Below are 17,996 nucleotides of genomic sequence, written 5' to 3'. Positions count from 1 at the left end.
AATCAAGAGAATCATTATGCAGAGGTACATCCACAGTGTGCTTTCTAGGGATGCCCCGATCACGTTTTTTGCCACCGATACCGATCACCGATCGTCGTGAGCCATATCGGCCGATACAGATCCGATACCGATCGTTTTTGATTAAAAAGAAATTAAAAATTATTTTATATATATATATTTTTTTTTAATAAAATATATATATTATATAATTAGACTTGTACTTGTATTATCTGCGAGACATCGCCACCACGCAACAAGCTCCACTGCCTGTGTGTACTCTAGTAGCCTCCAGCTACGGCCAGGATTCTCTGGAGCTGCACCTGGACCTATACTCGAGTAGCCTTGAGCAGAGCTACGGCCAGGATTCTCCGGCGCTGCACCTGGACCCTATTGGCATAACGTTACTTAACTGTGCTCAGCAAGCCCTCAGCTCGAATACGCATCGAATCAGTGTTATAAGACATTGATATCAGGAGCTATCTGTAGCTACTGCTAGCCGGATATATAACGTTAATACAACGCCTCAGTGAATTATTTAGTTCAATGGGACATTTCGTTTTGAACGGTGAACTAACTTGCGCTAACGTGAGCTAACAGGTAGCATACACGTCTCTACTAGACTTTGTGGAGCGTTTGTTGATGTCAGGAGCTATCGGTAGCTGGCCGACTAGATGTTATAAGACATTGATAAGACATTGATATAAGACATTGATATCAGGAGCTATCTGTAGCTACTGCTAGCCGGCTAGATGACGTTAAGACAACTATTTAGTTCAATCGGACATTTCGTTTTGAACGGTGAACTAACGTCAGCTAACGCAAGCTAACGGAGATATCAACATGGACCACTAGACTTCTGGGGCATTTGTTGATATCCGGAGCTATCAGTAGCTAGCCGGCTAAATACCGTTAGACAATGCCTACTAAAAGTGAATAGTTGACTGGGTAATTTTGTTTAAACAGTAACGATAGCTAGGTAGCTAACGTTAGCTCAGGTCGAATGCACTATCTAGACTCAGCAGAGGAGGTCCGCCTCCTGTGTTTACAAACTCTACACGGGTACGGGCGGGGCTAGGGAGGAGGAGCAGTTTGCAGGTCCTGTGTGTCTGAGACAAGCGAGTGAGATATCCACTTGATCAGTTTCCGCGATCGGCGAATATGACTAATTATCGGAATTCCCCGATTGCATATTTATACTGATTATCGGCCGATAACGATCGGTGGCCGATCGATCGGGGCATCCCTAGTGCTTTCCAAAATTCTCAACAGGTACACTTTTCAACTCAACAAAGAATGTGTCACTAAGTGTAATGTCCCAAGTCGAAGTATCAACAACATCACTTTTGTCCTTTGACATTGCCCGTGTCACACCACACACAGGGAACACTCCTGGATGTTTCTGTGCCAGCTCATTAGGGACCTCAGAAACCATAGGAATGGGAGTTACAACTGAAGTAGCCAACACTTTTTCACCAGCCAAATCATTCCCTAGAATGAAGGACACCCCTCTTATGGAAATGTGAGAACATACCCCCACAACAACATTGCCTGATACTAAGGGAGAATTGAGTGTGACCTCATGCAAAGGTGCATCCACAAATCCACCTCCAAAGCCCCGAACAACGACACCGGAATGCAAAGAAGAGTTTTCCAAAAACGGCAAAATCCCCTCCAGAATGAGGGACTGAAAAGCACCGGTATCTCTCCAAATTGTTATAGCCTGTTTGGACTCTAGTGCATTAGTCAGGGAAACAAATCCATCCATCATAAATCTTGAGGAACCCTCGAGCTCTTTGTCCACACGTTTGATACTTTCCCCATCACCCTCGAACGTTGGCATAGGTGTTCTGCATATGGTTTCTACCAGAGCCACCGTTCTGACATTTTTCTGTTCACGCACCGGGCACCCAGCAACGATATGACCAGGCTCTTTACAGTAGAAACATATAATCCCTTCTGGCAATGCACCAGCAGAACCACCCCGCCTAGGAGGTGAAGTTAACTGACCAGCAGACACAGGTTTTGGGAAATGGCCCCCCTGAACAGGACGCCTATCCCTGGACTCAACATGGTAGTCCTCCAAAAAAACGGACTTGTGTGTCAACACAAACTCATCAGCGAAGACAGCAGCGTCGCCTATCTTCGACACCCTACGCTTGTTTAGATGAGTGGAAACGGTATCAGGAACACATCTTTTAAATTCCTCTAGGAGAATCAACTGTCTAAGCTGCTCTCTTGACTCTGCTTTCTGAGAGGTGCACCACCTGTCAAACAGGTTCTCCTTCTCTCTTCCAAATTCAACATAAGACTGTCCCTCCGACCTGCGATAACCTCTAAAACGCTGACGATAGGCCTCGGGGACTAACTCATAAGCCCTCAATATGGAAGCTTTAACAAGCTCATAGTCAGCACTTTATTCAAGGGACAGAGCAGTATAGGCTTCTTGCGCCTTACAAACAAGAACACACTGCAGCAGCAGCGTCCAGGCCGTATCCGGCCACTTCAACGTGGTTGCCACCCGTTCAAAAAGGGGAAAATACTTCTCCACATCCTTTTCAACAAAAGGAGGCACCATCCTAATATTTTTGCCGACATCAAAACCGAAACGCGACTCTGAAGGCAGAGCACCCACCTGCAAGGCAGCATGCTTATATTCAAGCTCCTTCTGCGCACGCTCGTGCTCCAGCAACATTTGTTTCTCCTTAAACTCACGCTCCTTAAGCTCACGCTCATGCTCACGCTCCTCTCTCCTCTCTCTCCCCTTAAGCTCACGCTCCCTAAGCTCACGCTCCTCTCTCCTCTCCTCACGCTCTTGCAGTAGCTGCCTTTCCTTAAAGGTCCCATGCATTATAAATGTCATTTTTCAGTCTCTAGCATTGTATTATAGTAATAGGAGTTCGTATCAATGTGTTTTAGGGTCTAAATACCATATTGGCGGATTGCTCCGATTCAGCCCAGCCCCTCTCGTGCTCTAGTAAATCGGGTCATTTTGATTTGAAGTCCTGAGTCACGTCATTAGGCGCACAGTGATGCGATTGGCTCTGTGGTTGGAGCTAATGCCCGCCCCCATTCTACCTAGACTAGACAGCGAGTGGGGCTGCGGGGCAGAGAGGAAGAGAGAGCCGAGAGGGAGCCGAGAGAAAGGAAGAGAGAGGGGGCACTTGGGGGGGGGGTTACCTGCCGGCCGCGCGCCACACGGGAGATTGAAAGAAAGAAAAGAAAAAAGTTGCCCCGTCTCATCAGCGAGAGCCGAGTGGGAGAGAAAGGAGAGAAATGAAGAGAGGAGGGAGAGAGAGGGGGCACTTGGGGGGGGGTTACCTGCCGGCCGCGCGCCACACGGGAGATTGAAAGAAAGAAAAGAAAAAAGTTGCCCCGTCTCATCAGCGAGAGCCGAGTGGGAGAGAAAGGAGAGAAATGAAGAGAGAAGGAGGGAGAGAGAGGGGGCACTTGGGGGGGGGGGGGAGAGGGTACCTGCCGGCCGCGCGCCACACGGGAGATTGAAAGAAAGAAAAGAAAAAAGTTGCCCCGTCTCATCAGCGAGAGCTGAGTGGGAGAGAAAGGAGAGAAATGAAGAGAGAAGGAGGGAGGGAGAGAGAGGGGGCACTTGGGGGAGGGGGGACCTGCCGCACGGAGGTCCGCGCGACACACACCTCCGAACGGGAGAGTGATAGAAAGAAAAAAAGGAAGAGAGAGGGAGGGGCTTCTCTCTCTCTTTCTCTCTCTCTCTCTCTCTCTCTCTCTCTCTCTCTCTCTCTCTCTCTCTCTATGGGTAACGCATGTATTCCCGGTAACCTGCCCCATTTCTAAGCCATATAACACAGGACGTTATACGAAAAACATTCAAATCTTTTCTCATGTCAAGAATGATTGTTATAGATGCCAAAAAAAAAAAAAAAAAAAAAAAAACATCATGTAATGAGGGATGGCGGACCTCTAAAGTTGACCTAAGTTACCGGGAATACCAATTCACTATCTCCTCCAATTTAAGAGAGAATTAAAATGTTTTTGTTGTTTTGTAGGGATATCATCATCATGTAACATAATACCATAGTTCTCTCCGAGTTATCTCAAGAGAATTCAAATGTAGCTGAATCTGAAGGAAAAATACGGGTAGAGGGATATGAGTCAACATAGTTCATGGCCTTCAATTGATGACAAACAAAAAAGGCTTAATTTTCATGGCAGATGCATGATATGTTTTGGGCATGATCTTGGCACCCCAATGAACAACCAAAATGAGTTTCGTCTTTTGTGGCCAATTATTTTAGGAGATAATTACGTTTCACATATTGATCCCAGGTTACCGCGAATACCTATCCTCACAATTCCAGATAAACACTTAAATCTCCTATTTTACTAAAGATTGGTGAGATTTTATTTTTGGAAATCATAACAGCAATAATAAGGGTTAGGTGTAAACCAGAATTACTAGAATGTGTTGTGTTTTGTCTGTTAAAATGAGCAAAAACAAGGAAAGGGTATTCCCAGTAACTTAACAAACAAGTGCAAAAAATACAGTTCTAGAACAAGTATTTAAATTTTTTCTATATTCAAGAAAGTGGAAAGGAACCCAACATTTTCAATTGTCTGCACACAATCGTTGTTTTGTTATTCCAAGATGGCATTTGAACTGAATTTTGGAAAAAACAGGTATTCCTGGTCACCATGCCCCTAGTCAGTCTACACCACCATGCCCCTAGTCAGTCTACACCACCACCATGCCCCTAGTCAGTCTACACCACCACTATGCCCCTAGTCAGTCTACACCAACCTGCGCCTAGTCAGTCTACACCACCACCATGCCCCTAGTCAGTCTACACCACCACCATGCCCCTAGTCAGTATACACCACCATGCCCCTAGTCAGTCTACACCACCATGCCCCTAGTCAGTCTACACCACCATGCCCCTAGTCAGTCTACACCACGTGCCCCTAGTCAGTCTACACCACCATGCCCCTAGTCCGTCTACACCACCATGCCCCTAGTCAGTCTACACCACCACCATGCCCCTAGTCAGTCTACACCACCACCATGCCCCTAGTCAGTCTACACCACCATGCCCCTAGTCAGTCTACACCACCACCATGCCCCTAGTCAGTCTACACCACAACCATGCCCCTAGTCAGTCTACACCACCACCATGCCCCTAGTCAGTCTACAGCACCACCATGCCCCTAATCAGTCTACACCACCATGCCCCTAGTCAGTCTACACCACCACCATGCCCCTAGTCAGTCTACACCACCACCATGCCCCTAGTCAGTCTACACCACCACCATGCCCCTAGTCAGTCTACACCACCACCATGCCCCTAGTCAGTCTACACCACCATGCCCCTAGTCAGTCTACACCACCATGCCCCTAGTCAGTCTACACCACGTGCCCCTAGTCAGTCTACACCACCATGCCCCTAGTCCGTCTACACCACCATGCCCCTAGTCAGTCTACACCACCACCATGCCCCTAGTCAGTCTACACCACCACCATGCCCCTAGTCAGTCTACACCACCATGCCCCTAGTCAGTCTACACCACCACCATGCCCCTAGTCAGTCTATACCAACCTGCCCCTAGTCAGTCTACACCACCACCATGCCCCTAGTCAGTCTACACCACCACCACCATGCCCCTAGTCAGTCTACACCACCATGCCCCTAGTCAGTCTACACCACCACCATGCCCCTAGTCAGTCTACACCACCACCATGCCCCTAGTCAGTCTACACCACCACCATGCCCCTAGTCAGTCTACACCACCACCATGCCCCTAGTCAGTCTACACCAACCTGCCCCTAGTCAGTCTACACCACCACCATGCCCCTAGTCAGTCTACACCACCACCATGCCCCTAGTCAGTCTACACCACCACCATGCCCCTAGTCAGTCTACACCACCACCATGCCCCTAGTCAGTCTACACCACCACCATGCCCCTAGTCAGTCTACACCACCATGCCCCTAGTCAGTCTACACCAACCTGCCCCTAGTCAGTCTACACCACCATGCCCCTAGTCAGTCTACACCACCATGCCCCTAGTCAGTCTACACCACCACCATGCCCCTAGTCAGTCTACACCACCATGCCCCTAGTCAGTATACACCACTATGCCCCTAGTCAGTCTACACCAACCTACCCCTAGTCAGTCTACACCACCACCATGCCCCTAGTCAGTCTACACCACCACCATGCCCCTAGTCAGTCTACACCACCACCATGCCCCTAGTCAGTCTACACCACCACCATGCCCCTAGTCAGTCTACACCACCACCATGCTCCTAGTCAGTCTACACCACCACCATGCCCCTAGTCAGTCTACACCACCATGCCCCTAGTCAGTCTACACCACCACCATGCCCCTAGTCAGTCTACACCACAACCATGCCCCTAGTCAGTCTACAGTGGTAGTTTGCAAAAAAATAAATAAAAAACAACCACCCTGAAATAAATAGATGTGTCATACACGCAGGAGGTCAGGTGCTAACAGGTAGGCTAACCAAACACCCAAACAAACAAAATAAATGCAACAAACAAATTCAAACAGGTGCCCCTCATAACCTGATACGACTACTTACGCTTCTACATCTAAACTGCAGTCAAAACCGGCCCACCACATGTCTACCCTAAGAAACACTAAATCAGGCCCTACCACACTACCTGTGTTTTCTGGCCCCCTATTCTACCTACCCTTAAGCTAATGCCCTGTAGACCTAACCCTCTTCAACCACACCTGCTACCAGCCAAAGATCATATTTGACCATCCACCCGTCAAGTACATGGTATGGTACAAGACAAGTAGATGGTACTAATCACTTCTCTGACTGCCCCAGGAGTATGTGGTGCACAGGAAGCTAACAAACAACCAGAAACTAATGTCCCTACCTACATACCTATGTGGTGTGCACTAAACTATATATTTTAACAGCATTAAGTAGTCACATCAAATTATAAACAAAATAAGGGCATACTCACCTGTTTGATGAAACGGCTCAAGCCCCCACGTTACACAACATGTAACGAACACCACCCACACCATAGCACCATGACACACCATGCAAAACAAAAAAAACACCAAACAATTTCTAGGGGTAAATATCCCGGACGAGCGCCCAACTGTTACGACCCTGGCTCAAAGGCACGCAACCTATGTGCAAAACTGACACCAAAACCCGTGTTTAACCCAAAAAGACTACTCTTAACCATGAAATACCGATACAAACTAAAGAACAAAGGATAGAAGAACATGACAACTCTCCCTCCAGCCACAGACAGCCTGCATGTGTGACTGCAGGGCTGGTTTTAACCTAACAGCAGGTAACCAATCAGCAGCAATTAGCTAATTAGCAGCCCTCACCTTTATGCCCAGTGACACAGGAGGGATCAGGCTCATGGTACATAACAGTATCTATTGGGATTGTGACATGTGTTCTCTCTTGACGTATCTATTGGGATTGTGACATGTGTTCTCTCTTGACGTATCTATTGGGATTGTGACATGTGTTCTCTCTTGACGTATCTATTGGGATTTTTGTGACATGCATTTCCCCTTGACATATCTGTATCTATTGGGATTGTGACATGCGTTTCCCCTTGACGTATCTATTGGGATTGTGACATGTGTTCTCTCTTGACGTATCTATTGGGATTGTGACATGCGTTCCCCCTTGACGTATCTATTGGGATTGTGACATGTGTTCTCTCTTGACGTATCTATTGGGATTGTGACATGTGTTCTCTCTTGACGTATCTATTGGGATTGTGACATGCGTTCCCCCTTGACGTATCTAGTGGGATTGTTGTGACATGCGTTCCCCCTTGACGTATCTAGTGGGATTGTGACATGCGTTCCCCCTTGACATATCTGTATCTATCTATTGGGATTGTGACATGCGTTCCCCCTTGATGTATCGGAATCTAGTGGGACTCGGAGAGTGCAGGCAGACTTGGACCTTGAACCACTTTCTACTGACTCCCGCTCTCATTCGTGTGCTCCCATTAATTTGTGCAAACCTGTATGTCGTCTCTTCCCTTTTATTCCAGACAGTGCAACAGAGAGGTGCTGCGGTCATCAAGGCCAGGAAGTTGTCCAGCGCCATGTCTGCAGCCAAGGCCATCTGTGACCACATGAGGGACATCTGGTCAGGCACTCCTGTGGTCCGTACCAGGGGAGGGATCCTGTGTGTGTGTGCGGGTGTGAAGCCGGTGGGCTATGAGTCCCGGTCGTTGCAACAGCGACTCCTACTGGTCAGTTGGGGCGCCTGTTCAGCTGGGAGAGATGGTGTGAACACTCTCCCAGTGGAACTCTTAGCCGTCAGGTGAACGGAAGCGGCTAGCGACTCTACATGTATCGGAGAAGGCACGTGGTCGTCTACATCCTTTCCAGACCGACAGTAGGGCAGCGCAACGACCAGGGGGGCATTGGCATAATGACATAATTGGGGGAGAAAAAGCTAAAAAAAAGAAAAGAAATTAAAGCAAATTAAATGTGCACGCTCTTCACAATGTGGAGTGTTATAAATGCTCTGTAGCCTTTAGATATTGAATAGGAAATCGCCTCACTCCGGTTTCTTACGTACGTTCTGTCTGAACGCAGCTAAAGCTTGCGTCTCCAAATCCTCCCACCTTAACCACCACTGGTTCACAAGCAGCGTTTTAACCAGTTGTTCCTCATCTGCCCTTCAGGGTGAGTTCATCTCCATGGGCGTCTACTCTTGTGGCAACTCCTATGGAGTTCCTGAGGACCTCATCTACTCGTTCCCTGTCCAGATCCAGGTGAGACTTACCTGAACAAACTCCTCTTTTTCTTGTCGTGCGTTGGAGTTGATGGGAGTACTTGACTGTTTTTTTCTTTCTTGTGCTAAGTGAAGAGGGCAAGGATAGACTAGAAGATTATTGAATTGACCTACCTCAAACCCTGCCCTCTTGTCTTGATCTTCCAATCGCAACCGTTGCTTCCCTTGGACAAACGGTTGTGATTGTAGGATCAAGACAAAAGGTGCAAGGTTTGAGAGATGTCAATCAAGATCATAGTAGGCCTGAATGATATACAGTGAAATATGAATATTGTCATTGTGACGGTAACAGTGTTTATTTAATTTTTCATTTATTTTCATCTTTGACGGTGAATAACACCATGCTAACATTGACCAAAAGTGAAACATTGCCATTCAGCACCTTCTTGAGATCAAGTGTACAAAATATCTAAGCAAATGAACAAAGGGCAGATGATTTACAGGGGTTTTGTAGATACAGTACTGAAATTTGCCATCCGGACACATACAATATGAAATATAGAATATCAGGCCTATAAATTACCTTATTATGTCCAAGTCATACTATGGATCTCCCCAAATCTCCTCTTTCCAATAGCAGCGTTAAATCTAGATTTAGTACCACCAGGCGCCCGGTACAGGGCAGCAAAGACTGTGAATGAAATCTACTGTAAGTACAGTTATTTTTGTATAATGTCCATAGCTCCACCATTTTCTACCGGATTGAGACACGTTTTTTTCCTAGACATTCACAGAAAGGTAAAGAAACAATATCCGTTGTATTTTATGGCAATAACGTTGAGGTTTGTGTTTATACCCGTGAGATATAAACACTATTTTCTAGGGGTGTAACGGTACGTGTATTCGTCCCGCGACTTCACGGTATGGACGTCACGGTTCGGTACATCCAGCCATACGACGAATACGTCTCATACGACACTATAGGTGAAACTAGGGTTGCACATTTTACAAATGTATGCTCAATATCTTTACTTTACACTGGCTTACTTTGATCTTTAACGTTGAATATTAAAGGTCCCATGTATTATAAATGGCCTTTTCCAGTGTTTAGCATTGTTTCCTAGCAATGCGGGATTATATCGATGTGATCTGTGTCGTTAATTATCATATTGACTCATCAGTCTAGTCTCGAGTTTACGAGATCTTCCCTCGCTCAACTAAGCTGTTCTGATTTGACTCGCAATGCGACGTAGCAAGGAGCTGATTGAGCTGATTGTGATCTGATTGGCTCTGTGGTTGTAGTCACTGCCCACATCGCTCAACAACAGAGCAGTGGATTACTTCCTCAAACGGGTTTGCGCGGGTGCAGAGAGGGAGAGAGGGATACGGAGCAACGGGAGCATTTACACACAAACCCAACTGTGTTTTCGGGATGCATCGCATCTCTCCTCTCTCTCAGTCACTCGTCTCGGAGCCATTTACACACAAACCCAACTGTGTGTGTGTGTTTTCGGGACGCATCTCTCCTCTCTCTCTCTGTCACTCGTCTCGGAGCCATTTACACACAAACCCAACTGTGTTTTCGGGACGCATCTCTCCTCTCTCTCTCTCTCCCCTCTGTCTCTGTCTCTCTCGCTCTCCCTCTCTCTCTCTCGCTCGCTCGTTCTCTCTCTCGCTCTCTCTCATATGTATCACGCTGTGTGGGTGAATGAATGAATGAAAACTTTATTTAACAGATTGCAGAATGGGTACAATACAGTACGACTCAATACACACAATTGTTAAGGGGATGCAGACCTGAGAAAGACGTTTGTCTTGTTTACATCAGGGTCCCCCACTGTGACTGTCACTCAAAGCGCTTATGGGCGGAGCCCAGCCAAATCAGCGTGAAATCTTGAGGTCGAAAAATTATGCTTTTGAGTACTTGATTAAAAATATAAAACAAGGGCGGCCGGGTAGCGCAGTGGACTAAGCGTCTGTCTACCACCACATAGACAGTGGGATCGAATCCAGCTGTGGTGCTTCCGGCTTGGCCGACCGTCCATACTAACACAACTGGCAGTGTTAGCGGGTGGGAAATCTGGCGAGGGTGGGTCCTGGTCGTTGTAAACAGCGACTCCTACAGTTCGGTCGGGGCGCCTGCACAGCAAGGGAAGGATCTGGGAGAGGTAGTGTGACCTTCCACACGTTACACTCTCCCAGTGAGAGTCCGCGCTACCAGGTGAAAAGAAGCGGTGGGCTGGCTACAGATGTGTCGGAGGAAGCATGTGATAGTCTCTGCCCTCCCAGACCGACGGTAGGGGGTAGAGTGCGCAAACGACCAGGAAGGGGATTGGGAATTGGCATAACGACTAACATTGGGATGGGAGAAATATGGAAAAAGAAGGGGGGGAAAAGTATATATATATATATACTTATAAAACAATGAATTAAAAAAAAACTTTACAGATGTGTTCCATAGAATCACAGGAATTGTGTAAAGTTGCCTAAATAGTGAAAGGAATAGCAATGCATGTCCCCTTTAAGTTTGTATTACCACATTTAGATGATGAATAAAACGTTGAAGCTTGTAAAGGCATGAACCGTGGCTTCTGTGTACCGTTACACCCCTACTATTTTCTAGGGATGTCCCCGACTAAGGATTTGGATGGTCGACTATGATTGGCCAAAATGTGCCGTTAGTCGACCAAAAACAAAATAATAAAAATGTGTATATATATATTTTTTTTTTTTTTTTTTTTTTCTCATTCCATTTGGTCTGTGGGGGGTGCTTAATGTCTGAAGGAGTCGACTGAAGGCTTCTTGTCCTCTGCAAAAGCATGCAATTGGTCCACTGATGGATACATCTTGATATTTGTCTAGTCTAGTGTGTTCATTAGATGGGTGAAATCCTCTTTCTGTGCCTGTTTTCGTAGGCAGTTAGCCTCTGGTATGCGTGCCATTAGCGTTGGCCGCGCTTCTAGGCCTCTTTTCTTTTGGAAAGAATGATAAAAATTTATACATTTTTTTTTTTTATGTTTTTATTTGGCTAAGAGGTTGGCAGTCGACTACGGCTCCTTTCGACCGATTAGTCGACTAATCGACAAATAGGGGTCAGCCCTACTATTTTCACATCAAGCAGGTGCAGCTTTGACGGCAGCTGGGTAGTGTAGTTTTATGAAATTTCGACGTCCATCGAAAGCCCTGGGTCTCCTCTTTCTTAGGACTACAATGATTTCATAGCGGCGACATGTCCTCGCGTCCAAATCATCCGGTTTCTGATGCAATGTGCAGAGATTTTTTATAAGCTCGTATTTAGCTAATAACACTTAAAATCATTGCTAAACAAACGTAGTGCTGAAAATATACACTTGCGGAGCAATATTATGGATTTATACCCTTTTTTTTTTTTTTATGATTACTCTGCATACATTTTGTCTATAGCATCTTTAACTCATGTGTTTTGTCCTATTGCAAACAATATCAACAACTGCAATTATATAGTGTGTGTGACTGTGTGGCAGTGTGTGTGTGTCAGAATTACTAGAACTGACTGTATTTTGTCCCTTCCTCAGGACAAGACCTGGAAGATTGTGGATGGCCTGGCGATCAACGACTTCTCCCAAGTCAAGATGGACGCCACGGCTACCGAGCTGGTGGAGGAGCGGGACACGGCGGTGGCGTTCCTGGCCGTGTGACTAGACCGCAGACAGCCGAGCCAACGGCACAGAGACGACCCCCGACCTCCAGACGCACGCCTATAACAAACACTCCTCTCCTGCAGCTCTGTGTATGTGTGTGTATGCTGTGCGTGTGTGTGAGTGCAAGTTAGTCCACTGAAATTTTGTTACAACCTATATCTTCACAAGAATCCTTTCTGAAGAGAAAAATACACATATCAAATATGGAGGATTGTTACGAGTAGTTGACAATGCACTATGTCTACAATCACTGAAACGGTTTACTGTCGGAAGTCAAAACAATAAAAAAAAATTCAAATGAACTTATTTTGGTTTTCAGCTGAACTTTTTTTTTTTCTTCTGGAAGACAAAATGATATCCATCTTTAGTTGGGTTCACCCCAACACTTACCCAGAGTGCTATCTATTCATCCAGAGGTTTCGGTGTGATTTGTTGTTTAGTTTGGGAGATTTGTCACTTCAATACTATGGAGCTGAATAGCACTCGTGTTGTGAGCAGTTTCATGTAGGAACTATTTTCTAAATGCACCCCCCACAATGAGGTGGATTATCTTGAGTAATTGTTTTTCAAATGTTTTAATTTTATTTATTTATTTAGCCAATTTGAGCACCACAAACCCAGTGCCATTCAGCTCCATTGTTTGTATTGAAGTGATGGCAGACATCTCTTATCATGGAAAGTATCTCTAAAACTAGGCAGATCACACGGATCACTATCTGCATGGATTGATGGCATTCTGGGTAAGAAGAACCATATATATTTTTTTAATGCATGGTGAATGGCCCCTTTAACGCGAGGCTTTGAATGTGATTCACTTGCAACCCATGTGAGGCAAGCTGCATTATGAAAAACACAAGGTCATTAATTGCAATAACCCACTTCTACCACATAGGGGCACTGCGTTCAAATATTTTTGTTGCACTGCAACAAGATGGTCAGTTTGTGAAAACCTCTGGAATAGCTGAATATCCAATAAATATGGCGATAAAAACTGATTTTCCCTTAATTTCATAAATGGTTTGAAGTAGAAACATGGGAGTGGCTTGGCAGGTGAAACTGCCCTGTATCTATAGGCTATAAATGAAAGCCACGAGAGGAATTTAATACATGTTAAATAAACTGGGTTGAAAGCTTTTTATTCTGAATCACACTTTTTTTTATCTAATGAAAGAACCATGTAGTTTAACCTAAAGTGTATGGGGATTAATGTTATGTAATTGTAGTTGTCTATGGCTAGGCAACTAACTTGTTGGCTCTGTAATAACATTTATAATTTAGACTAAGGGTAGTGGAGAAGTCTAACCCACAGAATATCACAGGCCCTAACTAATTATTGATCACTATTAATAATCTATAAAATAATTAATAGTCTATTATACATCTAGATCTAACCAGGAAGTAGGCCTGGTTATCCCCATATATGGCCCTGGCCTCTACCCAAGGCGCCCCACGTGGGACGTGGCAGAAATGCGTTGGTTCAGGCTCTGCAAAACCCCGGAAAAGCAGCGTTCTCATTGGCTAATGCATTCGTGTGGTCTTCCTATGTGTTCTGATCTAGAGAAAAGCATTTAAATGTATCTAGTCTTAAATTGCACCTTTTGTTAGACTATTGGACTTAACGAATAGCATAATATGACCACAGTGCTCGATTTGAATGGAAATAGAAACGCCGAACGTTGAATATCTGAACATAGTGGTCACTAGACCTGGACCAGGCCAAACCCCCGACCTTCCTCCGCCAGCAGCATCCTACAATAACCACACTACAGTAAGACATTTGTGATTGTTCTGCACAACATATGTTCTGATTATTATTGTGTTGTATGTCAAGCCTTCTGCTTCCGCAGTCTCCCTCGTTCTAATATGAAACGGGTATTGCATAATCGGCGAATCCCACAGTTTGCAAGGCTATGAGACTGATATTGCATATTATTATTATTTATTGTTCTAATCATCACGCGTTGATGACCATTGTAGAATTGTCTTTACAGTCGAGCACAGTGTGTCCGTCACGACGTGCACGCAGCAGCAGGCGACATCATGCATGTTATTACTACGTCGGAACACAATGTAATAACAATAAATCATTCTGTTCCGCAGCCACTCGTCCTCAGTCACTTCTGAAAGTTATGATTATGAGGGGACCCGTGCAGAATGCAGATAGGGGGCATTCCTTGTGACTGGGATGGTAGGGTGATTGGTTGTTTGTTTGTGGGGAAATAGGTGGAACCGTAGATCGAATATCGTTGTGATCAATGAGTATAGAGGGGCGAGGCGAGAGATGGAATATAGAAGTTATGGGAGTCAGGACCTGTGACGTGGTCCGCTCTGTGGGAAAGAGGCAGAGCCCTCGAAAGCAATAAAAACGACTTGCACTCATGATGCAGCAGCTCTGTGTATGAAGGAGCAATAGACTTTGTCCCAATTCCAAAGCCAGATCTATATGTGATCGGATGCATGTTGTGTTTTCCTTTATTGGCGAAGTGAAGGTTGTGCAGCGATCATGGTTCCGTTGAAGCGCTAGTTGTTGTGGCTTCATCACGTCCTGCATCAACCACCGGCGTTGAATGAATACTATTTGGAATTTACTTCAAGAAACGTTTCATTTTTTTTAATGTGTAGTTGACGAGACCTATTAGGAAGAATATTTTACTTGGAAGTGTTTCTGATTATTGGATTTACATATACGTTTTTATTTTTTATTATATAATCTATATTATTGCCCAGTTGGGAAACTTGGCAATTGAAACATGGCACTTTACGTTAAAGGTAAGCGATGTTGCTCTACATTTGCTCTTGACCACATCCTACGCCCTTAACCATGTACATTTCAAACATGAGTGCTTGTGTCTAAATGTCCCTGTAAATGTCCCCCCACCCAACACCCCCTCCCCAATGTACAGTTTCTTCCCCCTCGAATGTATATATTTTCTTTTATAATCTGTCTCTTAAACAGTACTGTACATTTGTATATCTGTTGTATGTCATAAATGTTTGGATGTAACAGTACTGTATGTCTGTATGTTGTGTATGTCATATATGTTATGATGAATTGAAAATGGGGGACCCTGATGTAAACAAGACGAAAGTCTTTCTCTGGTCTGCATCCCCTTAACAATTGTGTGTATTGAACCGTACTGTACTGTACCCATTCTGCAATCTGTTAATAAAGTTTTCAATCAATCAATCAATCAATCAATAAAGCTGGCCACTTTCCCCAGTAATTCATACTACTGGATTATTTTTTAGCAATTGTTGGATGTGGTAGGCTAGTTGAGGTTAATAAAGTCTGACAGTTTATGTTTATTTTTTTTTTTTTTGGGGTTATTCCTTTGTTACGTCACCCAACTCTCTTGTCTGATCCAATGCCACTGTGCCAGGATACAGAAAGCCTAATGAACAGGGCAGTCACCCTCGGCTATACAGTGTGAATGTGCTCGATCAGTACCATGTGCACCTGGGAGCTTTCCACCTAGAAGTTCTATCCAGAGTGACACATTAAATTAGAGCTATCCATCTGCTATGACCAAAGTCCTTCCACGGCTGTCTTATTCCCCAGTGCCCCGGATATAACGAAACAGCGTTCAAGTGGCAATCATATATTGGTCACTATCAATTTTCAAGTGTCTTGTGATTGGACCTCAACACATCATAGCAGTGTTGGTGTATGAGGCTTTTGGTTGGGTTATGATCTCGCTGTGACATTGGCCACCTACCATGACAAGCCCTTTTTAACGAAGATGGACTGCCTGGCAAAATGAAAGGTTTCAAATACCAGCACTCGTACTCAGTCGTGTGTCTCTGCCCCCCCCCCCCCTCCCTCTCTCTCACACACACAAACACACACTCTGCCTGTCAGCCCCTCTTATCTCTCTCTCTCTCTATTGGTCTGTTTCCCTTCACGTATATATATTTCTCTTTTTCTCCCTTTCCCACACACTCCTATGTTGGAACTGATTGGTTTAATTTGATTTCTGACCTCACCTCTCCAACTAACCTAGCTGGGCTCACCATTCTTTAGGTTCCCTGGCAGCCTTCAAGTCAGCCCTTTCAGTCCGCCTTTCGTCATTTACGCACTCATCCAGTGACATTATGTTCTCCTTGGCGTTGTTCTTTCTCGCACTCCTGGCTTTTCTCCAGCACACACACGTGCGCATATGCACAAGCACATACACACACGCACGCACACACGCACGCACGCACACACACACACACACACACACACACACACACACACAAGACAGACTCCAAGACAGTGTCGGCATGGTGGTACGGTGGTGTAGTGGTTAACACTGTCACCTCACAGCAAGAAGGTCCAGGGTTCGATTCCCGCTTGGGGACCAGGTTTCCGCATTGCCAGGTACCCAGGTGGGGTATCCCCCAGGCCTTTCTGTGTGGAGTTTGCATGTTCTCCCCGTGCTCGCAAGCCCCCCCCCCCCCGATAAGAGAAACCCAATGGAAAAACATGCTGTCGCGTCCTTGACGAAGACAGGCAGGAGCACTTGGATTGGTCCCCGGGCGCAGCACCTCGCCGACGCCCTGTCTGCTCCCGGCTGCCCTTGGGGGGAAGAACGACGGGATGGGTCAAGCGCAGAGCTCAATCGTATCGGCGACCCTAAAAAAAACAGTGCATGTGTGTGTGTTCCTGTGTGTGTGTGACTGCCGCCCATCACTGAATGTCGTTGCATGCCGAATAAAGACTTCTGAGTTAAGTCCTGCATTATAAGACCTACGGGCCATAAGGCTTCTCAACTCATTAACCTGCAATGTTTACATAAAAATGCACCATAAAACCATGACTGCTGCTATTGAACCTGGACTGCTACACGCCAATGTGCAATACTGTCACAATAACATGTTTTGACCCTGGTTTGTGCCGATTCTGGGTTGAACATGATTTGTGGAACTCCCTCTGGTGTTGTGGTCGTGGTATTCACTGACCTTTGGGAAGTATTTCGACATGTACATGGGTACCTTAGTGGTGTAGTGTATCTTGTAGACCAGGCCCATTGCAAGTTGCTGTACTCTGTCGTCTACTCTAAGCCATCCTAGGTTGTCAAAGTGGGCAGGGGTGAGGTGGGTTCTAGGAGTAAGGTCAAGCAGTAGTCTGACCAGTTTGTTTTGTGATGTTTCTAATCTTGTTTTTAGTGCCTTTGAGGTGCTTTGGTACCATGAGGTGCAAGCATAGTCGTAGTACCCTTGAATGAGTGCTCCTGCCAGAGTCTTCAGGGTATTCTTGTTCACCAGAGAGGAGATCCGGTACAAAAATCTTTTTCGTTGGTTGACTTTTTTTATTACATTGGATGCCATTTTGTCACAGCTTGACTGTGTATATGTGTAACTAGGAGCGATATGAGGACTGTGTGTGTCACAAGGATTTATATATGCAAAAAGATTACCATTGTTTGGGCTCTGAAGCTTCAGTAATTATCAGTGCATAATCAAAGCTTCATTCTTTCTGAATGTGAAGTGTCAATACAGTGAGTAGATGAGTGTTATGGGATAGATGGGCTTTGTGACAGATCTCATGACTAAATGTCATTGTTTGAGAATAACTGATTCTTGAAGTGCTTAGAGTATTACATCTG

The 17,996-nt window shown here is 45.4% G+C and overlaps 2 protein-coding genes across 3 annotated transcripts in view; both read left to right on the top strand.

The window, feature by feature from the left end:
• mdh1ab (malate dehydrogenase 1Ab, NAD (soluble)) overlaps nt 1-13,380 on the top strand; it is a 34,980-nt gene extending 21,600 nt beyond the window's left edge. Inside the window, exons 7-9 of the mRNA XM_084322251.1 lie at nt 8,037-8,150; nt 8,679-8,768; nt 12,283-13,380. Of these exons, the coding sequence (XP_084178377.1) occupies nt 8,037-8,150; nt 8,679-8,768; nt 12,283-12,405 (327 nt within the window). The 3' untranslated portion in view covers nt 12,406-13,380. The remainder of the gene's footprint in view (nt 1-8,036; nt 8,151-8,678; nt 8,769-12,282) is intronic.
• Nucleotides 13,381-13,880: 500 nt separating this feature from the next.
• The window catches only part of ugp2b (UDP-glucose pyrophosphorylase 2b), a 113,095-nt gene continuing 108,979 nt past the window's right edge, over nt 13,881-17,996 (top strand). Inside the window, exon 1 of one of the 2 annotated variants that reach the window (XM_084322249.1) lies at nt 13,881-14,176. Coding sequence is in view for 1 of the 2 variants with exons in the window: in XM_084322248.1 (XP_084178374.1) it covers nt 15,159-15,177 (19 nt within the window). In the remaining variant the exon portion in view is untranslated. Of the gene's footprint in view, nt 14,177-14,814; nt 15,178-17,996 lie in introns of those variants that run through there. The other variant, XM_084322248.1, reaches the window with a different exon arrangement.

The sequence above is a fragment of the Notolepis coatsorum genome (assembly GCF_963971535.1).
Source record: "Notolepis coatsorum genome assembly, chromosome: 9".
Lineage (NCBI taxonomy): Eukaryota > Metazoa > Chordata > Actinopteri > Aulopiformes > Paralepididae > Notolepis > Notolepis coatsorum.
The sequence above is the reverse complement of the archived record's forward strand: the minus strand, read 5'-3'. Positions and strand labels throughout refer to the sequence as shown.